We start from the raw sequence: 23,179 nt of genomic DNA on the forward strand, positions 1-23,179 counted from the left end.
GAAGAGAAAGGAGACAGAGAGAAAGAGAAATATATTTTTATTGGGTATACAATGGTTAAGTCACTCTACACACAATTTGTCTTATGAATCCCCACTGATTACATAAAACATGCTTACATAACGTCTCCCCGTGCTACATTTAATATATGCAATAGAACGTTATTGGATTGGTTTGAAGAGATCCTTCCAGGCACGACAGCCCAGCACTGGAACTTGTTTTGCTCACTACAATTGGAGAAGCACTATAATGTAGTCTATAAGCAGCGATTTGCAATGTTTGGCAAGGTGCCCAGTGTCCGCGGCTGCATGCGCGGCGCACACAAGGTGCGGCCCTCTATGGGGCCGACCCCAATAGTTGCCTGCGCGCCCAGCACAATGCGCGACCACATTTAGCAAAGACAAGGATTTTGTCTTTGCTTGTGGTGACGGAGCGCTTGCCACGTCATGGCGGAGGCTCAGCCAATGAGGGCGAACCAGCCGTGTGACGTCATTGCTACGCCCCCGCCATGCCTCCCCGTCGTGCGCTGCCTGTAGTCTACCAGGTCGAGGTGCTGCCGGGAACAAGCGCCGCCAGGCATCCCGACGCGCGTACTGGGGCCGCAGCCTTACAGAGTTGGTTGTTTTCACTATGAATAAAACAGGCTGTACCTACCACGGCAAACTCATCTCTGTCCAAGTGCCCATCCTTGTCTATGTCGCTGAGTTCCCACACCTAGGTTCAAAGGACAACGCCATTATTAAAAAGACTTGTTAAAACACTTCGACCTATTGGTCCATCTACAATGCAATTTCCTTGCTCCGTCTAGCTAAAAGGAGGATAGTGATAAGGTTCTGATGGAGAAAGTCAAAGGTTTACATGCCCTGCACCTAAAGCATACGTGCCTCCTAAGTGTTATATTAAATGTATGTTTTGTCATCTCTATATCATGGTGTTTATAAAATAAGGTTTGCTACACGGTGGTGCCTCAGGAGAAACGTGAAGTACTAACAAAGTAACGTATGTTAGGCTGGAAGACAATGTCGATAGAATTGGGCAAAGTTTGAACTCTAACGAGGGGAGATGCGAGTACTGTAAATTTATTTATACTGAACATTAGGTAGGCAGACTAAAGCCTCAGCATCTGTTAAAGTCATACAAGGGGAAACATTCCTTCCTGAATCCAGTACATGGCAGTCAGATCACTCTCTGGATCTATACACTGCTTATGGTTTAACTTGTTTGGCGCATCCCTGTATACTCTCCCTTAATAATAATAATAAAAATAAAAAAAAGAGAGAGATATGCACTCTTATTAAATGCATTTGCTGTGTCAGTCTCCACAGGTGGGAAACACTCCAATGTTCACACTCTACATTGTTATCTCTAACAGTGCCTGAGGGTTTTGCAACACCTTACACCAATACATTTATAATCCAGCATTGTTTCACCGGCCAAACCCTTTGTGCTTTTTCAAACATTGCAAAATATTAGAGTTACTGATATATTTTTTTTTTGGCTTCTATGGTCGCTTCTATGGTCACATTGTTTCCTTGTCCAGACAGAGAGGCCTGCAACAGCAACGTGATTCATTAATGAATTCCTAGGACAACCGATATGAGGCTTGGTATTTCAGCAATGCAAATTACAAAGATGCTGAGCGTCTTGGAGAAGTGTGGATTAATGTCTTAACCGGATATAAGCAAGATGCGTTCTCACCCTTCCTAAGATGTCCAGAGGTAGATTGGAGTTTATAAGTACCGGCTTCACCTTGTCTCCAGATAGTAAGCCGTTCACTGGCAACAGGCTCTCAAAAATACCATCAAACTTGGATTTCTCTTCTATCTAGTAAGTAAGAAATTATGTGAATAGGTAAAAGGAAAAAAAATTAATCAAAAAAAACACACCAGTCTGACATTAGTATAGTGTTGTCCAAATGAGACGTAGGCTCTTGTGCAGCATTCAGCCTCCTTGCTGCTCCTTATACATTTTGACAAATTAATTTGGTTTAGCTGCGAATCCCTCTTACGCTGTTACAATGACGGTAAAAGCATGGTAAATCTTCTGCCGCTCTTGAAGTTGTTGAGTAGGGCAACAAAGTATCCCACCATAGTGAGATCCCCTGTGATTGACTATTGGCAATGACAATAAGTAACTTGTTACGGGAACACGCTAGGCACAGGTGTGTAGTACTTTCTGCATCTACATAAACACTGGGAGATTTAAAGCGCACAAGGAACGTGCTGGTAAAGGTCAGAGCTGCCATAGAAAGCTGTTCACATTGGAACAAAATGCCATGTATCTGACTAGCCAGAAAATGAACAGAGGAATTTACAATGAAGTGATCAGGATGAAGGTGGAAAGATACACTTATATTATTATAGTACGAAACTGCTTGGATAGAGTAGGTGAAACTGCATTTGTTGTAGTTAGATAGTTAATAACTAATTTAAACATTACATCTGATCTCCAAAGACGTCAATGATGTCTGTTGCACTTCCCCCCCCTATTACCATATCCCGGTTTCTAAGGCACGTTCTATAGTGCCGGGCGCGTGCTACGCTGTGCGCGTGGATTTTTAGTTGTCAGCCTTTCTATAGAAGTGCCGCGCGCGCACGGCAGGGAAAGGGGAGCCGACAGACAGCGGCGAAGATGAAGAAATGTATCTTTTCGCGCCGCTGCCTGCGCTCAAATGTATGTATTGGTGTGTATGTATGTGTGCATGTATGTATGCGTGCATGTATGGATGGATGTGTGTGTGTGGGGGGGTAAATAAATGCGCACACAAAAAAAAATGAAACTTTTTTTTTAATTTAAAAAAAATATCTTACATACACTCCCCTTACACATACACTCCCCTTACACATACACTCCCCTTACACATACACTCCCCTTACACATACACTCCCCTTACACATACACTCCCCTTACACATACACTCCCCTTACACATACACTCCCCTTACACATACACTCCCCTTACACATACACTCCCCTTACACATACACTCCCCTTACACATACACTCCCCTTACACATATACTCGCACGACACATACACTCGCACGAGACACACTTACCTGCAGCTCCCGGCTCTATATACACGGAAAGCATGCGGCACGTGCACGCGCGTTCGCATAGGAATGCGCGGCCGCACGCTGTATAGATCGGCCCTAATACACTTACCCGAACAGACCAATGTGCCTCGGCAGGGGGAGGAGTGATTAACAGAGGGCTGTTGGTGTCGTGCTGAAACAAACAAAAAGCAATCATTGTTTAAGCCTGCTATCCTTGATGGATTAGCAGGCGCAAATCATTTTTTGATCAAAAGATGCAACTAAAAGAATTCCTTGTTAAGATTTAGGATCAAAATGTAAAAGTTCACTAATAAATTGCAAGCCAAATTGGTAGAAGTGCAGGGTTTTTATATTTGTTTTCCATAAATGTCAGGCCAATTATTTTTTCCTAGCTGCACTCCCAAGGTATTGAAAGATATACAGTGTTACTGATGATTTCTGTCACAGAGGTAGGTCTGAGCTCAGCTAATTCAGCTTTGCTAAACATTTTTTTTTTATCTCTACCTGATTAACCCATCACTTGTCAGCACCACAACAATATGGGAAAGTGGATTTAGTTAGTAGCTCTAGACTAGCGTCTAGAACACTTTCGGTGCCAGAGGCTCCTGCATTTCATTGCTGTGTGCAGGATGTTCTGGTAATGGAGTGAGATTTACATTCATTTCAGATTTTTTCCCCCAAATATGTTAAAAGCATAACAGTTACTGTAGTACCTGTGTTGGGGGGGGGGTCTCCTTGGGCATTGGTGGAAGAATTTAAGTTATTTGCACAAAGATAACCAATAAAAGTATACCTGATATCAATGAATTGCAGGCTTTCTGCAGACGTTAATGAGGATTTAATGCTATTATAAAGTAATAAAAAAAATAATTTGGCTCTTGTATACAATGTCCCACCCAACCAGCACTCATATAGAATCACTAAAGTTTACAATGCAGATCCTGCAATGTAATTGGCTGAATTGTGCAATGTTACATTTCTACGAGTGCAGTTTTAGTTTTTTCACATACAACAGAAAGTTATGTAAAAAATACCCTTCTCAGACAAAATTGGCATACCCTCAAACACACAGATAATTGAGAAGGACACAGGTGTACCTCACACACCATTGGCGCTGTTGGGTCGCAAACTGTTCAAAGAGGAACAAAGAGCCACTTACAAACTTGGGTGGAGGCACTGGAAAGTTTAAACTGGCCAAGCTCACTTCGTGTCCGTTCTGTGTACACGCCACCAGCCTCAGAGCAACGAAGAACCCCTGAAAGACAGTAACAGGATGAGAAAAATAGCAATTGAGGCAGTGGTGGCTCATGACTGCTGAGTAACTTGTGATAACGTGTCCCACTTTGTCCCCACCACTTACACTGTATTTTTATATCTTATACTATATTAGTGAAAGCACTGTATGTTTGCCTGCCTGCCTGCTGGATGTCCGGTGTCCCTAGCGGCAATCTCATTGGTCCCTTGGCCCGCCCGCCCCCCGCACACCTCTCATTGGCCTCACACACTCACACCACCCCCTTGGCCCGCCCCCCACACCTCTCATTGGCCTGAGGCGGAGTGACGGGCCAAAGGTCCAAAAAAATAAATAAAACACACACACACACACACACACACACACACACACACACACACACACACACACACACACCTCTCTCTCCCCTCTCCAAATCACCTTTTCCCCCTCCCCAGCGGCATCACCTCTTCCCCCTCCCCAGCGGCATCACCTCTTCCCCCTCCCCAGCGGCATCACCTCTTCCCCCTCCCCAGCGGCATCACCTCTTCCCCCTCCCCAGCGGCATCACCTCTTCCCCCTCCCCAGCGGCATCACCTCTTCCCCCTCCCCAGCGGCATCACCTCTCCCCGCTCCAAATCACCTCTCCCCGCTCCAAATCACCTCTCCCCGCTCCAAATCACCTCTCCCCCCTCCCCGCTCCAAATCACCTCGCTTCCCGCAGCTGCCACGCGGCGCGTAAGATGGCGGACCCCCTTCCTCCCTCGCGGCGCCGAGTCAGACGGTGGCGGCGCCCGGAAGTACAGGTAGGTGTCGCTCCCCACCTCCGGCGCCAAACGGAACTGAGAAAGGGCGCATCAACTGAGGTGTGTGTGTGTGTGTGTGTGTGTGTGTGTGTGTGTGTGTGTGTCACTGTCCACTGCCCCCCCCTCCTATCCACTGCCCCCCCCTCCTGTCCACTGCCCCCCCCTCCTGTCCACTGCGTCCCCCCTCCTGTCCACTGCGTCCCCCCTCCTGTCCCCCCTCCTGTCCACTGCCCCCCCCTCCTGTCCACTGCCCCCCCTCCTGTCCACTGCCCCCCCCTCCTGTCCACTGCCCCCCCTCCTGTCCACTGCCCCCCCTCCTGTCCACTGCCCCCCCCTCTGTCCACTGCCCCCCCTCCTGTCCACTGCCCCCCCCTCCTGTCCACTGCCCCCCCCCTCCTGTCCACTGCCCCCCCCCTCCTGTCCACTGCCCCCCCCCCTCCTGTCCACTGCCCCCCCCCTCCTGTCCACTGCCCCCCCCCTCCTGTCCACTGCCCCCCCCTCCTGTCCACTGCCCCCCCCTCCTGTCCACTGCCCCCCCCCTCCTGTCCACTGCCCCCCCCTCCTGTCCACTGCCCCCCCCTCCTGTCCACTGCCCCCCCCCTCCTGTCCACTGCCCCCCCCCCTCCTGTCCACTGCCCCCCCCCCTCCTGTCCACTGCCCCCCCCCCTCCTGTCCACTGCCCCCCTCCCTCCTGTCCACTGCCCCCCCCCCTCCTGTCCACTGCCCCCCTCCCTCCTGTCCACTGCCCCCCCCCCTCCTGTCCACTGCCCCCCCCCTCCTGTCCACTGCCCCCCCCCCTCCTGTCCACTGCCCCCCCCCTCCTGTCCACTGCCCCCTCCCTCCTGTCCACTGCCCCCCCCTCCTGTCCACTGCCCCCCCCTCCTGTCCACTGCCCCCCCCCCTCCTGTCCACTGCCCCCCCCTCCTGTCCACTGCAGGAAATGCAGGGGGAGGAATCCATGCCTTTGAGGCGCCCCCCCCCCTCCCTTTGACGCCCCCCCCCCTCCCTTTGACGCCCCCCCCCTCCCTTTGACGCCCCCCCCTCCCTTTGACGCCCCCCCCCTCCCTTTGACGCCCCCCCCCCTCCCTTTGACGCCCCCCCCCCTCCCTTTGACGCCCCCCCCCCCTCCCTTTGACGCCCCCCCCCCCTCCCTTTGACGCCCCCCCCCCCTCCCTTTGACGCCCCCCCCCCTCCCTTTGACGCCCCCCCTCTCCCTTTGACGCCCCCCCTCTCCCTTTGACGCCCCCCCTCTCCCTTTGACGCCCCCCCTCTCCCTTTGACGCCCCCCCTCTCCCTTTGACGCCCCCCCTCTCCCTTTGACGCCCCCCCTCTCCCTTTGACGCCCCCCCCCTCCCTTTGACGCCCCCCCCCTCCCTTTGACGCCCCCCCCTCCCTTTGACGCCCCCCCCCTCCCTTTGACGCCCCCCCCCTCCCTTTGACGCCCCCCCCCTCCCTTTGACGCCCCCCCCCTCCCTTTGACGCCCCCCCCCTCCCTTTGACGCCCCCCCCCTCCCTTTGACGCCCCCCCCCCTCCCTTTGACGCCCCCCCCCTCCCTTTGACGCCCCCCCCCCTCCCTTTGACGCCCCCCCCCTCCCTTTGACGCCCCCACCCTCCCTTTGACGCCCCCCACCCTCCCTTTGACGCCCCCCCTCCCTTTGACGCCCCCCCCCTCCCTTTGACGCCCCCCCCCTCCCTTTGACGCCCCCCCCCTCCCTTTGACGCCCCCCCCCTCCCTTTGACGCCCCCCCCTCCCTTTGACGCCCCCCCCCCTCCCTTTGACGCCCCCCCCCTCCCTTTGACGCCCCCCCCCCTCCCTTTGACGCCCCCCCCCTCCCTTTGACGCCCCCCCCCTCCCTTTGACGCCCCCCCCTGCCTTTGACGCCCCCCCCTGCCTTTGACGCCCCGCGCGCACACACTGACTGACTGCCGCACGCACGCACACACTGACTGACGCGCACACAAAGCCTGACTGACGCACGCACACACTGACTGAGGCACACACTGACTGTGTGTGCGTCAGTCAGTCTGTGTGTGTTTGTGTTTCTGCCTCAGACTCACTGACGCGCGAGCAAACACACAGTGACTGACGCACACACGCTACATGAAGCTGTAAAGGAGGGAGGGAGGGGGGGGACTGGATTGATGTGAATGGGGGACAAACAGAGAGAGGGGGGAGGAGAGAGAGGAACGGGAACATTACATCCCGGGCAACGCCGGGTCTCTCAGCTAGTATATATATATACCTGTTTATCCAAGTACCCTTTTCCCTCTGGATCTGCCAAGTCCCATATCTGCAAGAAGGATAAACAAGGCGATAGAAGATAAAGGTGTTATTCTGCCCTACTGACGCCCTTCAATAGAAACAAAACTGAAAAGAGAAAGGGCCATATTTACTAAATGGTCCCAAGTCATAAGGCACCTTATGGTCCATTTATGGCATAGTATTGTTTAATAAATATTGACCAAAATGTCTATATGGCATTAAAATATAAATTGAATGTCAGGAACTAAATGGCCTCTGTACCACTCTACTAAAACTAAGGAAATTATACAAACTCATAACACAGTTGATTTTATGCCTAATGTTATTTAAACTGATTTAAAAATGAACTTGGGCCATCGGATACCCTCCTCTCCCAGGCAGCACACCTCCTTCCCACAGCCCTGAACGTACCTTCCCAAGGATTATGTCAGACAGGGATGACTTTTTGAGGAAGAGAGCTGCTTCCGCTGGTCCCACCCTCCCAGTGTGAGATGGGTCAACCTGCAGGAACCATTCACAGTTTAGATTGTAAGTTCCCCTAGTGTAGGGGTGGTCAACCTGACTCGGAGCTGGGGCCACAATTTACCAGTGTCAATTTCAAAGGGCCACACTAAGAAAAAAATTCTAATTAACACATGTACACACAGACAGAGCATAACCTGACCTTGTCAGTGTATAGGGCCGTCAGGTTATATACCGTGTCAGTGTATAGTGCGGAGTATAACCTGATGGCCCTATACACTGACAGGGTATATAATCGGACAGAGTATGAGGGTGTGTATGGGAGAGGGGCTGACATGGGGACGGGGGGAGGAGGGGGGAAAAGGGGGGAAAAGAGACATGGGGAGATGGGGCAGTGGTAGACAAGAGGGGAGATGGGGGGCACCAGTTGGAGTGACAGGGGAACAAGGGGGGATTATCCCTATGTTGCTCTTCAGTCTCTACCGCCAGCACCACGTGGAGCTCTTAGCAGGTAGAGTGTTTACTCGCTCCCTATGCTGCTTGGGAGCCCACCAGGGGTCCCTGGTCCATAGGAGCTCAGGAGAGGAGCTGGTTAGGGGGCGCTCTGGCTTCTCTTCCATGTGTCTATGGTCTGCAGTCGGAGACCCTACTTTTTTTTCTTCAGGGGCCGCACATGAAGCACTGAAGGGCCGCATGCGGCCCTTGGGCCACAGGTTGGCCACCCCTGCGCTAGTGTACCACCAATATGTGTCACATTATGTTATTTCTACTTTATGGGTGAACAGAATGTTGTGATTTTATAATGGAGCAAAAACACATTGCTTCCAATGATGTAACTAATAATAATCAGCATGAGGATTTGAGTCTATGAAAGTCACCAGTGTGGCCAGTGTGGAGAAAAAACCCCACAGATTCAGCCAACTAAATGAATCCCATTGAAAGCAAGAGGATTTATTTGTTCTTCAATAAATCTGGCGCAGTTTTCTTGCACAGGTTTTGGAGTCTGGAGACCCAAAAATATTAACAGGCTAATAGGATAAGCAGCAATGCACACACATGCCCCAACACTCAATGTTTTAAAGGGATTAAGATCCCAAAAGAGAGTGCATCTCTGTCACCAGAGTGATAACCTGTACCATTTGTAAACAAAAAAGGAACAGAACATTCATTTTTAGTTACGTGCCACTGCAAGTGTCAGAGGCTCAGCAAGCAGAGACTTTGATTGTAAGCTGTTCGGGGCAGGGACTCCTTTTCCTAATGTTACTTTTGTCTCAAACGCTTATTCCCATTATGTGTCATATTATTATGTCACGTATATTACTGTTGTGAAGCGCTATGTACAGACTGCACTATATAAATATATACATACAGAGAGGTGATATACGCAACAGGGACTGCACAAAGCCTTTTTATTAAAGGGTTTACAATAAGAGTAGGAAACACAGTGGTCCCCATAGCACTGATAAATGTTTCTTTAGAACACATCCGAGTATTAGGAGGAGAATTCTACTTACTTGTTTGTAATAAGTTTCATATATGGGATTCCCACTGCCCAGCTGCAAAAGGAAGATGATAGTGAAATTTTAATAATATCCTTAAAGAAAATAGAAATGAGCATGCATCAAGTGAATATATAACAAAATTACAAAAATTTAAAAAGGGGACGGCACTCAGGATCTTTTAAATAAAGATCATTTATTAATACATCACTATTCAATGTGGGACAAGGGACCGAAGTGTCAAATAGTGACTTATTAATAAAATATCTTTAACCGGTTTCGCACGAGAAGTGCTTCATCAGGGGGTCTCTGACTGACACACACACACACAATATTACCATTATAAAGACAGGTGCTTATACTTCAGCCATGGGAATTATCAGCAGTGAAAGTGGATCAGTAAGGTGTGGGTGTGAAGGTCAGGTTTAAGTATTATAACCCCTTCAGTGCTGGAAAAAAAAAAGAGCTGCAACAACACACCTCCACTGAAAGAATTTAAACAGGGATTTCCTAATGAAACAGGTTCCACGGCCCTGACTGCTTTCAGATGACACCTGGAAAGGTGGAGATAATTTGGCACAAGCATCATACAGTACAATTAGCTAAAGAGAGACAGGGGCGGGTTGTTTGGGTGGGGATGCTGATGCACTGATTTAAAACCAGTATAAAAAAGGTACCGCAACCTGCAACACACCCACAAATCTCTTGGGCCAGTACAACTATGATGACTCTGCCCTCCATTGTGTTCAACGCTGCATATAACAGTACAGCTATCTAACCATAAATGCTTATTATTCAATAGTATTAGGATGCTGACCCTATGTCCCCATGTTGCATGCTGGGCAGTCTCCATTCAGGAAATGGATAGAAATGGCAGTCATTAGTAAGTAGCCCGACATCCCAATGCAGGAAGGAAGGGGGTTTTCACTTCCTCCCCTGGCCCATTCCTCATTTCCCACCCTCTTCCATCTAAATCACCCACATGGGACTTCAACCTAGAAGCAAACTCAATAAAAACCCACAGCACACACACAGCTAATGAGTCTAATGTTGGTACAGGATTACTACACAGGACTATAAGAGAACATTAACCCTGAACCGATGTTACATCATTCTCAGCATTAGACCAAACCCTCATTTATAATTTAAAATAATTATGTTGTACTCTATAGGCTGCCAGGGTACTATACATGTACATGATAAACCGAGGCATTTCATAAAATAATCAATCAGGGTTACTTTCAAATGAGATTGCAAATTTCCGGAGAAATCAAATATAATAAAAAATAACCATTACACTAACCCAAGATCCTGACAGAACCACATTTTGAAATATTTTTTTTCTTACATAAGGCTGACAGTGCACGCAGTGCTTAACAGAGAAATTTTCAGTCCCTGCCCCATAAACCTTAGAATCTAAGTGTGATACATTAGGCACAGGGAGAAAAAGTGACTGTCAGAATGAGAGCTGATAATGGCATCCAAACCAGGTTCATCCACATTAAAGACAGCGACATTACCACTGAGCCACTCCTCCCAACTTTTATTCCTTTTATCTGTCAGCTAAGTGCATATTGTAATGAACAGTGATTCAACATAAGGAAATTAAGTTTTGTTTACCCGGAATTTGTGTTATGGATTTTTTTTTTTTTTTTTAATACTCGTATTTTGTACTTTGAAAAAAATAAAAAAAAATAATGACTAATGTTTAGACTTAAGGGAATCAACGAATGTTTGAACATTTCCTGTTGATCTCTTGGACACCCTTCGTTGAGAATTTCCCATTCAGCATTCAATTATATGGACTGCTGGTGCGTCAACCGTGAAGTGATAAAGATAATACAATACATTAAAGCCTAGCCATTCTGTTAAAGCACCAACATTTTGGGAAATCTCCATAAAATAGCTAATAGTACGTACTTCCAGATGAAAAATTACAACTTGCACTATCCTTCAATCTGGCTACGAATATGTGTCAGTCGTACAGTAGATACAAAAAGCATACCCAATTGTGCCTTCGTTTGACCACAGCTTAAAAACCCTGCAGCTCAAGGATACTAAATCTCCTCCCTGATGGTGCTCTGTGATTTCCTGCAATATATGTGGACAGCCAAGAGAGGAGACACAGAGCTCGGTACTGATCCCACAATCCATTATCAATCCAATATCTTAAATCACACACCCGGCCAGCTCCAAAGCCGCTTAACCCCTTCACACGCACTTACTAGTATTCCCTCCTACTGTCTCTGTACGTTCTCCCTACCTACCAATTAGATTGTAAGCTCCTCGGAGCAGGGACTCCTTCCTTAATGTTACTTTTACAGTATGTCTGAAGCACTTATTCCCATGATGTGTTATTTATATTTGCTATTTATATGACATGTATTACTACTGTGAAGCGCTATGTACATTTTATGGCGCTATACAAATAAAGACATACATACATACATACATACTGCCAGTGGTCTGGCAACACACTGGAACTATATGGAACTCAGATGCGTCACAGGCAATACAGTGAAAACTACAGTGCACAGAAAGTGTACACAACATGTTTCTGGGTCCTGTAACGATTAAACAAAGTTTGTGTGTGGTAAGCTGCATAGATTTCCTTAGCAATTGCTTAGGACATTATCACCCAACTAGCACAAGATGTGGTTCTATATGCAAAAAGGTATGTGTAAGATCCTACTGATGTAGGAAAGAGGCTAATTTAAGTCAGTAGGGTCTGATGTGAGAGTGATCCTATTGATAGCTATAGCAACAGCTGATGTAAGAGTGTGATCCTAGTCTATAGGGCCTGATGTGTGCACAATTATTCTCCTATTAAGACCTACAGGAGGTATCACGTACAAATAAACATTAATAATAACAACATTGACCATGTTCATAGGGACAACTGATGTGTGTATGATGGTGATCCTATTAAGACCCACAGGGGCAACCGATGTGTGTATGAGGGTGATCCACTGAAGCTCTATAGGGGAAACTGATGTGTGCGAGAGGGTGATCCTATCAAGACCTACATGGGCAGGATGCTGTGTGATTCATGTTTATAGGGGAAACTGCTCCGTGCAAGAGGGTGATCCTATTAAGACTCATTGGGGCAGGCTAGTGTATGTCAGAGGGTGAGTGTGAGGCTTAGCTAGGAGCTATGTGGTATTATTTTATGACAGGACACCTCCCCGGGCCTTCCTCAGCCTCACCCCATTCCTGCAGGGAGAGCTGGGGCAGGGGCATGCCTCTGTCCCTCACTGTTTCCTTCCCTGGCAGCTTCCGGCTACCGCCCCCCATGTTCCCCCTGTCACCGTCCCCTTCCCCAGCCCGCAATGTCAATGAGTAGATAGGGGTACCTGTGTGAGAGGGATGAGCGCCGCCATCTTGCCTGCAACCGCGGGAGCGCGCGCAGCGTCAACTAGGCAGGGTCGCGCTGCGGAGGGGGGGCGGAGTCATGCAAATGAGGCGGAAAGCGGGAGCCGGGGATTGGGGGAGAGCGGGTAAATTTTTAGCGAATGAGGGACGAGCTAGCCTGCGGAGGAAGCACAACACTGTAGACAAGGGGAGTGGTCCACTACGACATTTGACAGTGGGCGGTGCTAAGTTGCTGGGGGGCGGAGCTAAGCACTGCACATAGTTGTAATAAAGTAGCAGTTCAAGCAATATCCTACATGCGTGTTTTTTTTAATAAATCAGTTCTGTACTATGAGAAAATACTTGAAGCATTTAAAAAAATTAAAAAAAAGGTTTTAAAGACATTTTTAATGTTTCTAAGGCCTGGGACATAGTACGGTGAGCCTTGCTGAGCTGCGCTGAGCAGATGCACTTACACCCTGCATCTGTCATCAGTGCGGGTTTAACAGCCGCTTGCGCATGCGTGCGGAAGCTCAGATATTTTGGAGAAACAGGCAAATTTAAAATTTGCCGCTCGGGAGCGCAGGAGCGGTCATGTGACCGCTCACATCCAATGGGAGCAAGGAACTAGCCCCGCCTCCCGTCACGCCTCCGTACTGCCTCCGCCACGCCCCGCCTCCGTTCCGCCCCCAAAGCGCGCTCACTGCCTCGCCTGCCAGGACACAAAAAAGCTCCAGTTTGAGCAGGCGAGGCAGAGCAGGAGCGCGGATCAGCGCGGCCCGAGGCACCATGCCCGAGGCCTCGTTCAGGGTGGCAGAGACAGGAGGTGGGGGGGCGCGTGTCCGCGCGTCAGTCTGCTGGGCGATGTGTGCATATCATCCCCAGCAGACCTTTGCTAGCATGGAGGAGGTGGGTCTACAGAACTCAGCTTAGGGATGGGTGTTGTTCTTCTCACTACACTTTCCCGAATGAGTTGATTGGCTGCCGAAGTACCAGTGACGCTGCTGCATCTTGAAAAAACAACTTGAGTTGTTTATGCAAACTGTAGCAAGCGTCAACTCCCTGCTTCGGCAACAGGGTAGCTGCTACCCTGACAACCGCTATTGACTTTAAATACTTTGTAAGCGCGCATGTCGCGAAGCAGGCACCCTGAACGAGGCCTAATGTTCTGATAGGCTCTGGCTCTTAAGCCCCGCCCTCTCTCTGGCAGTGCACCAATTGTATCTAGTAACTGCCCAGTCAATCATATTCTAGGAACTACATTGCCCAGAATGCTGTGGAAGAACTGAATTAAATAACTCGGAGCAAGCGATCGATTACAGGAGAACGGATCGATCTGCAGCTTAGCGAATCACTTGTCAGTGTGCAGATTGTATTAATGCACATATTGAATGGGAAAAAAATATATATTTTTTTTAAATGGCAGCTTGAACTGCAGCTTTAATTAAATATATAGAGCTTGTGAAATGCGTTGGGCTATAGGAGCAGGTTGATGGCGATCGCTGCAGACTGGAATTTAGGAGGCTGGACTGGATGTAACCTGAAATTCGCCGATAGGAGTCACAAAGGGGCTCTGGCACCTCATAATAATCCTACTGTTAATGTATGCAGCACAGTGAATGTCAGCATATCTCTACCATTTCTTTTTAAACATGTGCCTAGCGTTGGTTATTTTTTGCTCTTTTCCATGACACGCCAAGGGGAGTGAGTGAACACACCAAGTGCAGATTGCCAATATAGAGGGAGAACCCAGAGATGCCTTATTTGTAACGCTCTATGTATTAAGGGACTATGGTCGGGAGTCATCAAAGGGATAATGTCAAAACACCTCTCTAGTGATTCTGCTTGATCTGTGTCGGGTTTTACTGCCAGTTCATGTTTTTCAAGCTGCCTACCCTTTCGACACAATTTGGCCATTTTGGTTACTGGCAGCCTGCTATATAAGGCTTCACTTCCTTGTGGGAGTCGCCAAGCAAAGTTCTGTGTTTCTGCAGCTAATGTCGGTCTTTGCTGTTGCCCTTTCTGTTACCTGTTTGGATTCCTTGTTGCAGACCCCTGACCGTGACCCCGACCTCGCTGCCTTCTGCCTGCCCTGACCCTTTGCCTGGACTTTGCAACACTGCTGCCTGTCCCAACAGAGGAGTTACCGCCAAACCGATCTCACGTTTGTACCATCAACCTGCTCCCAGGGGCCAACCCCCATTGAAGCCACACTTACCCCCTTTCGTTACCCCCGCTCTCCTCGTTAACCTGCCCTCTCCTCGTTATCCCCCTCTCCTAGTTACCCCTCCTCTCATTACCCCTCCCCTCTCCTTGTTACCCCCTTACGGAACCAGAAACCAAGGCAGAACCATTTCCTGTTCCCATCCGTCCGTGGACCCACTTATCCGTGGATTTTGTCGTGCAATTGCCAGGGGTATGACTACCTGTTACGATTGTGCTCGCCACAAACCGGGACCAGACCGCGGGGCTGAGGTGGCGTTATATAATCACCGACCTTAGTCATCGCAGACTGATCCGGAGTGCGCAGTTCATAGTCGTACATAGCATGGTCAGGATTGGAGAAGGCAGCACCGACGTTATTCAAGCAAGAGTTCGGCAACAGGTAGTCAGGAGTTCCCCGCTTCAGCTCAGGAGCGTGAGCGCAGGAGTGGCCTCTGTGCGAGGAGCGGGCTCGGCCCATGGCGCCGGTCTCAGCAGGAGGAGACAGCAGGCTGGCCGAAGTACACTGCGCGGCAGCGTCCGGGAAAACCAACGCTTCAGCACAGAAGTCCAAAGCAGGCCTCTGCGTGGAGAATAGCAGCAGGCCTCAGGAAACAAAGGGTAACTTCTGCTAGTGAGAATGCAGCAGGTACCAGGAACCTGTGCTAGCTAAACAATGCTTCAGCACAGGAGTCAGGAACAGACCCCTGCGTGGAGAGTAGCAGCAAGCCTCAGGATAATCAGGAAACACAGGCCTCTACGTGGAGAGTAGCAGCAGGCCTCAGGATACTCAGGAAACACACGCCTCTGCATGAAGATTAGCAGCAGGCCTCAGGAACTACTAACGATAATTAGAGAGGTTAGTACACAAGGAGATAAGCCAGGCGGCTTGTGGCAGAGGCAGTAACGTCCAGAGAAGGATTATGCTCGGCAGAGAGAGATTGTGGGAATGCAGTACTTAAAGGCCAGTGGACCAATTCCAGGAGGGCACTGCTCCAATGACTGAGTACAAGGCTAGGTTGCAGTGGTAGCCCACACCGCTGCTGTTGATTGCAAAGAGGGAATTTAGTGAGAACAACAGCACCCTGCAAGGCTACGAGAAAAGCCAGGAGTGGATTCCTCACACTACCATACTGGTTGCAGTCGATCACTTTACACGTCAAGCCCATTTTGTTCCCCTCAGGAAGCTACCTACAGCCTCTGAACTTTCTGAAATCTTTATTAAGAAGATATTTCGCCTTCATGGAGTCCCAACGGTTATGGTCTCAGACCGCGGATCCGAATTCGACTCAAGATTCTTGAAGGCCTTCTGTCAAAGAATGGGCATCGCCCTTCATTTTTCTTCTTCCTACCATCCCCAGTCCAATGGATTCACAGAAGAGGCTGGCCAGTCCCTGAAGCAATTCCTGCGATGTTTTGCATCTGAACTACAGGACGACTGGGTTGATCTGCTTCCGTTTGCCGAGTTTCCCCGCAATTCCCTGAAACACGATTCCACACTGGAATCTCCGTTCTTCTGTGCCTATGAGTACCACCCTGCTGCCCTTCCCTCTTCCAGTCCTCTCTCCAGAGTTCCTGCAATGGATAATAAAATCAAGTGGGAGATCAGGTCTGGCTGGCTACAAAAAAATCCCGTCTGAAACTACCTTTCTCCAAACTTGGACACAAATTCATTAGGCCGTTCTTGATGGATGGACAGGCGGAATTTGAAGTATGCTAGACACTGGATTTTCGAAGAGCCCGTGGCGGGCTAAAATACTTGGTCCATTGGAAGGGTTATGGACCCGAGGAAAATTGATGGATTAAATCCAGGGATGTCCATGCCCCGAAACTGGTCCGAGCGTTTCACCTGAGATTTCCTGCCAAACCGGTTTAGATCGCCCGGTGGTCTCTCCTAGAGACGGGGGTACTGTAAGAATTCTGCTCGATCCGTGCCGGGTTTTGCTGCCAGTTCGTGTTTTCCAGGCTGCCTGCCCTTTCAACTCAATTTGGCCATTTTGGTAACTGGCAGCCTGCTATATAAGGCTGCACTTCCTGGTGGGAGTCGTCGAGCAAAGTTCTGTGTTTCTGCAGCTCCAGTCTGTAAGGAATCGAGGAACACGTCCCTTGCGGCGTGTTACCTCCTGCTGCAAGGGGTTTGAGAGTGCGTCCCCCGCGGCGTGCTTCCTCCTTGCCTCCTGCTGTACAGCCTTCCTGCGCACCTTACAGAGTGCGTGTGCCCACGCAGGGCTTTCACAGTTCCTACGGAGCTTGGCTCCGCCCCTCTGCTTGGGCCGTGCAGTGCGCACACGTCGCGCGGGTGCACCACTCCTCCGCTCCACCCCCTTCTCTCATTGGAATCCTGCCTCCATATATGCTCAGCTCTGTCACTTCCTCTTGGCTGATCATAGTTATTGGTAGCCTTGTGTTCCCACGACTCTGTCTCTGCCTTGTGCCTTCTGCTGTGTTTAACCTGTTGCTGCTTGCTTCCCTGTGTACCGACTCGGCTAGACTTTGGACTATCGACTGCTCTGGATTATCGACCGTGGCTTGCCTCAGACCAGCCTGCCTGCGCCATTCCTGACCACGGCTAATGGACCATTCACTCCTTTCCTGGCTCCAACCCTTGACCACGGCATTACGGACTCTAATTATCCTCCTGGCACCTACCCACGACCTTGGCAAGTATCACGACTAACCCACTCTGTCCAACCCAGACCCAGCGATCTTGACTATCCACCCTCCAGGCGCGCCTCCGCTGCTGTGGGTGCGCAGTTCTATACTTTCCCACCTCAGTACCGGGGGCCCCGCCTTGTTCGTGGTGAGCGCAAGCGTTACACTGTCGGTCTTTGCTGTCCCCTTTCCGTTACCTGTTTGGATTCCTTGTTGTTGACCCCAGACCGTGACCCCGACCTCGCTACCGTCCGCCTGCCCTGACCCTTAGCCTGGACTTTGCACCACTGCCGCCTGCCCTGACCTTTTCCCTATCCCCTGGACACCGCACCATTGCTGCCAGCCCTGACCCCTGCTTCCATACCAACTACGAATACTCTTTCAGGACTTTGTCCCAGGGCTCTGGTCGGTTTATTTACATCCCTGCCTCAGCCCTGCGGGTCCACCTCCTGATTTGAGACGAGCACCGTCACATCTAGTGAATGAGGCTCTCATTATGTATACAATTGATTTTGGGATTGTGTGATGTGTATCTACTCACAAATATGAGGCTGTTTGCTTTGCTGTATTTTGGCTTATTGGTACAAAGCCATATAACGAAGACTCTAGTTTTCCATGGATAGTCTGCTACTGGGTGTTTTTTTCCCCTCTGTCTTGGTGCTTATTTGATGAGTTATTTTTGTGCCATTTTAAAATACTAATAAATGGAATAATTTTCTGTGTATGTGGGTCCCTTTTTTGGTCGTCAATAGTTTGGACACACTTTTTTGTTTTAAAAGAAAATGGGAAACGCATTTACAGCCTCATTGTATGTCACCGGATGATTAGGTGATCAGTAAATAAAAGAAAGCTGCTGTTGATGGTAATGTCATCACCACCTAAGTAAAGCCGCAAGAGAAGAGACAGGCAGATGCACGGGAACTTAAACAAAAAGAACAGAGTATTTTTACATGACATGAATTTAATTGAACATACTATACGAGTAGGGACATTGCACCCATATACAGCACATACAAAAATACAGGCTTACAATTTCAGCCGTATATAACAGTATATATAAGCAGTTGTGGGTCTGTGTGTATCATTGTACATGTGCAAATTTGTGTATATCATTGTACATGTCAGTGTATCTGTGTTTACACTGTGTGTAGCAGTGCCTTTATGTGTCAGTGTATTAATGTGTCTGTAGGTGGATCGGTGGGTTCATGTGTGTGTGCATCTGTGTATGTTAGTGAATTTGTGCAGTGGGCTTAAAGAGCGTCATGTTCTGATATAAGGTGACAGCAGGTAAAAGTGGCAGAGGGTAAAACTTGTCCTTACAAAAATGTTTTACCCTTTGCTCAATGCTTTAAATACATATTTCTGTTTCATAGTACAGCCTACAAGTAAATCGTGTTTAGCTCTTAAAAGCCAATATGTAACATTTGCATTTGGAGAGTAGGACTAAAGTTCAACTTTCTTTAACGCCGCGTTTTTTCCCCCTTCTTCCTTGTCTTCAAAATTCTTGTCATCTTGGTGACCACGATCTGCTGCTTTCTTCTCATTCTCTTCCCGTCTGGCCTCCTGTTTTAAATACTCATCCCTCTGTTCTTTCATTTTCATTTCAGGATCCTGCAGCAACATAGTGAATAGAGTCGGTGTTGGAAGCATCAGGGAAGTCACGTACGTAACCCCCTTGCAAATCAATGCATTGCAGGCCCTTCTGGTGGTGAAGGGATCAAACCAGATACTCGAAAGCAAGAATTCCCCTGCAAAATGCATTTAGAAATAACATCCTTTGCTGATACAGCCCCGTTCAAAGAGCATAGTACTTGTTTTCAATCATTCCTAAAGATGAAGGCTATTTCATCTTTTTTTCTTCTTCTTTGATTTCTAGTGTCTATGGCAATTCCCAGTTATTTTAATCCACGCCCAGGAGTCAGGACCCTGTGTTTTTAGCGTAGTTATATCAAGAGTGGAAAACTATACAAAGATACTTGAAACAGGGATTAAAGGTATAAGTCTAGCTGGTCCAAAAGGCATAGATGTGCAGTCCAGAAGCGTGAATTACTAAAGTGTTCAACTGACTATACTGTACATGTTAAAATGTTTGCATTATGTAACCCTTCTCTAACTTCACCTATTAACACAGCTCTAATTGTGCCCTGTGTGAGCCAGATGATGTTACGGACAATTGGCACTAAGACATGTGGGAGACAAATAACTCCACTGTTTTGGACATATAATTATAATCTCCCAAATTGCCTTGATACATTAACCCGTAGGTCCCCGCATCATAATAATCATAAAAACCCATAACCACAATTCAACCTTCGTTTCCCCCCACATCACTTTCACAAATTTCTCTGCATACTTTTCATCGTCCGTGATCATGAAGTTATCGAAAATTGTGCCGGATCTTACTTGCCCATAATAATGTTTCAATAACTATGAATGAATTATAAAATACAAATGAACATTATACTTGAGCAATATTGTAGCTTTTCTGTTTAGACTACTAGAGAACTGTTGGTTAAGGCAGGGGTTGCACAAATTGGGGGGGGGGGTGCAAGATTTTGTAGGGGGGGCACAGAGTGAAGCAGGGTGGTGATTGTGGCAGGCGGGGGGAGATGATGGTACGCGGCGGCAGCCCACCAGAGTTAAGCAGAGGAGCAGCCTGCAGAGGAGTTAGGATTTGCACGGAGGCCGAGCAGGATGGCCGGGTAAGAGCGCGTCACAGCGGTCCAACCCGGAAATCTTTCTTACCTCCGGTGTCTATGCTGCTACAGCGCGCTCCTCCCCGGTCATCCTGCTCTGCTTCTGTGCAGCTCCTAACTCCTCTGCAGGCTGCTCCTCTGCTTAACACTGGTGGCCCGCCGCCGGGTAGCATCATCTCCCCCCGCCTGGTGGCCCCCCGCCTGCCTCTATCACCACCCTGTCCCACAGGTAGGCATGGAGGAGGAGGGGGAGAGAGCTGAGGAGGGTTGATGAGGAAGAGGAGGCATGAAGAGGGGGAGTGGGTGAGAGATGATGAGGAGGGATGATGAGGAGAGGGTGAGAAAGGATCAGGGAGAGGATGGGAGGGAGAAAAAAATTATTATCTTATACTACTATGCTGATTTATTTTTAAAAAAAAAGCTGTGTGTGCTGTGCATGCGCATAGTAAGTGAAACTTCTTTGACTTTTGTCACAGAAATTGTATTTGTATTGGTGATGTTTTAATTAAAAATCAAAATACAATTTCATTGACAAAACGCAAATAAATTTGACTTATAATGCGCGTGCTCGGCACACATCCCCTGTATTAGCTATTTGCACTAAGTGTGAATTCCTTGTGTGTATGTGTGTCAGTCAGTGTGTGTATGTATGTCAGTGTGTGTGTGTGGGGGGGGGGGGTGTGGGGGGGTGGTGGTGTGTGGGGGGGGTGGTGTGTGGGGGGTGGGTGTGTGTGAGGGGTGGGTGTGTGTGGGGGTGTGTGGGGGTGTGGGTGTGTGTTTGTGGGGGGGGGGAGTGTGTTTGTGGGGGGGGGTGTGTGGGGTGTGTGGGGGTGGGTGTGTGTGGGGGGGGGGGTGTGGGTGTGTGTGTGTGTGGGGGTGTGTGTGTGTGGGGTGGGAGAGTGTGTGTGTGGGTGTGTGGGGGGGGGGGGGTGTGTGTGGGGGGGGGGTGTAACAGGGTACTTATCCCTGTTCAGTAATGTTCCTTTAATCTAGCAGTGTGGTAGTTAATTACTAAACACCACCTGCCTGATTAGATTGTTTACAAAAAGCCTGCCTTTGAGACAGGAAGTGTCTCTCTTTAGCTCTGACTGAGAGCTGACCTTTGGAGAGACAGAGCAGAGGTTCTTGAGTCCCAGGAGAGACTGACCAAAAGAAACTCAGATCTCTGGAGCTGACCAGTCTTGAGCTCTGCCAGCCACACAGCAGAGCTGATTGCAAGACACCAAATAAGACTTCTAAACCTGGATGCTGATATTTTTCTGTGCACGCACGGGTGCGGTTCCAGGAGAGCAGAGAAGCTTACTCTACAGCAACTAAACAGATAAGACTTTCCTTATTAAGAGACTGCTTATATCTGCTTATTTTCATGTTATGTGTTTGGGCTGGGAAAAGCGTAACTAATGGAGATGTGAACTAATTGCAAGGTTTTCACTAGAAATACTCCCAAGTGAATGGAAGCTTTGTTCCCCCCTGTGTTTGGATAATTTCCTGATAAAAAGGAAAAGGCACAATAAAGCCTATTATAATTTCACATGATAAACGTCCGTCTACAGGGGGGTGTGGGGGGGTGTGGGGTGTGTGTGTGTGGGGTGGGGTGTGTGTGTGGGTGTGTGTGTGGGGGGGAGGGGTGTGGGTGTGTGGAGGTGTGTGTGTTTGGGGGGGTGTGTGTGGGGGTCTGGGGGGGTCAGTCAGTGTGTGTGGGGGTCTGGGGGGTCAGTCAGTGTGCGTGGGGGTCTGGGGGGGGTCAGTCAGTGTGCGTGGGGGTCTGGGGGGGTCAGTTAGTGTGCGTGGGGGTCTGGGGGGGTCAGTCAGTGTGCGTGGGGGGTCTGGGGGGGTCAGTCAGTGTGCGTGGGGGACTGGGGGGGTCAGTCAGTGTGCGTGGGGGCCTGGGGGGGGTCAGTCAGTGTGCGTGGGGGCCTGGGGGGGTCAGTCAGTGTGCGTGGGGGTCTGGGGGGGTCAGTCAGTGTGCGTGGGGGTCTGGGGGGGTCAGTCAGTGTGCGTGGGGGTCTGGGGGGGTCAGTCAGTGTGCGTGGGGGTCTGGGGGGTCAGTCAGTGTGTGTGGGGGTCTGGGGGGGTCAGCCAGTGTGCGTGGGGGTCTGGGGGGGTCAGTCAGTGTATGTGGGGGTCTGGGGGGGTCAGTCAGTGTGTGTGGGGTCTGGGGGGGTCAGTCAGTGTGACGCAAATTCTGCACACACACACACCCCCTCCCCCCCCACGCAAATTCTGCACACACACCCCCCTGCGGGGTACATGCGCCCGGCACGGGCATGGGTGACCGAGCCCCTGTGCCGCGCGGGTTGCGCCCGAGTTTGCGCCATGTGCCACCGCTTCCTGGGGGCGCATGGGGCCCGCGAACGCCCGCGTCAGTGGAGGGCTGAATGGTGCCGCTGCCAATGGGCGTTAGGAGCGTGTGGGTGGAACGACGCCGCTGCCAGCCGCTTCTGCGCATGTGTGGTGTCCGTCAGCGGCGCCATCACAACTGCGCATGCGCGGCATGGTAGCGGTCGTGGAACAGTTAGGCGGTCCGTTAGGAGCGGCGGCGGCTATCGCCGCCGCATATGTCAGCAGCCGTGTGTGTGGGGGTGCGGCGGCGATTAGGAGCGGCGGCGGCGGCGATATGTGACAGGGGACGTGTGAGCGGAGCGGCGTCCATTACGTGACGTCACTTCCGTTTCACATTTCGCCCCCCATCTATCCAGTTTTGCTCTATCAGGACTAGGTGCCACGAAAGAAGTTTCACTTCAATAAACCTATAACATTTGTCCTGTTTTACCGTTTTAAAAATATTATACCCATTAATAAAAAAAAAGTCATGCGATTTGGTTTACATCAGGCAGGGAGGGCCCGACTAATATCACGGATGAAAAGGGGGGCTCGGTGTAAAAAGTTTGCTCAACCCTGGGTAAGGGCAATTGAAATGCAAACTGCAGGCTCAAAATCCTGCATCAGATCGTAGGGCCAGTCT

The 23,179-nt window shown here is 49.7% G+C and overlaps 1 protein-coding gene across 13 annotated transcripts in view; it reads right to left on the reverse strand.

Moving 5' to 3' along the window:
• The window catches only part of EPS15L1 (epidermal growth factor receptor pathway substrate 15 like 1), a 79,918-nt gene extending 67,178 nt beyond the window's left edge, over window positions 1-12,740 (reverse strand). For 12 of the 13 annotated variants that reach the window (XM_075611192.1, XM_075611189.1, XM_075611188.1 and 9 more), the window contains exons 1-8: window positions 12,667-12,740; window positions 9,329-9,370; window positions 7,764-7,853; window positions 7,333-7,380; window positions 4,211-4,306; window positions 3,161-3,223; window positions 1,697-1,822; window positions 653-712 (exon numbers count right to left, since the gene is read on the reverse strand). In XM_075611192.1, coding sequence (XP_075467307.1) covers window positions 653-712; window positions 1,697-1,822; window positions 3,161-3,223; window positions 4,211-4,306; window positions 7,333-7,380; window positions 7,764-7,853; window positions 9,329-9,370; window positions 12,667-12,693 — 552 coding nt within the window. In that variant the 5' untranslated portion in view covers window positions 12,694-12,740. Of the gene's footprint in view, window positions 1-652; window positions 713-1,696; window positions 1,823-3,160; window positions 3,224-4,210; window positions 4,307-7,332; window positions 7,381-7,763; window positions 7,854-9,328; window positions 9,371-9,651; window positions 9,673-12,666 lie in introns of those variants that run through there. The other variant, XM_075611185.1, reaches the window with a different exon arrangement.
• Between the last annotated feature and the right edge of the window lie 10,439 nt (window positions 12,741-23,179).

The sequence above is a fragment of the Ascaphus truei genome, chromosome 8 (assembly GCF_040206685.1).
Source record: "Ascaphus truei isolate aAscTru1 chromosome 8, aAscTru1.hap1, whole genome shotgun sequence".
Taxonomy (NCBI): domain Eukaryota; kingdom Metazoa; phylum Chordata; class Amphibia; order Anura; family Ascaphidae; genus Ascaphus; species Ascaphus truei.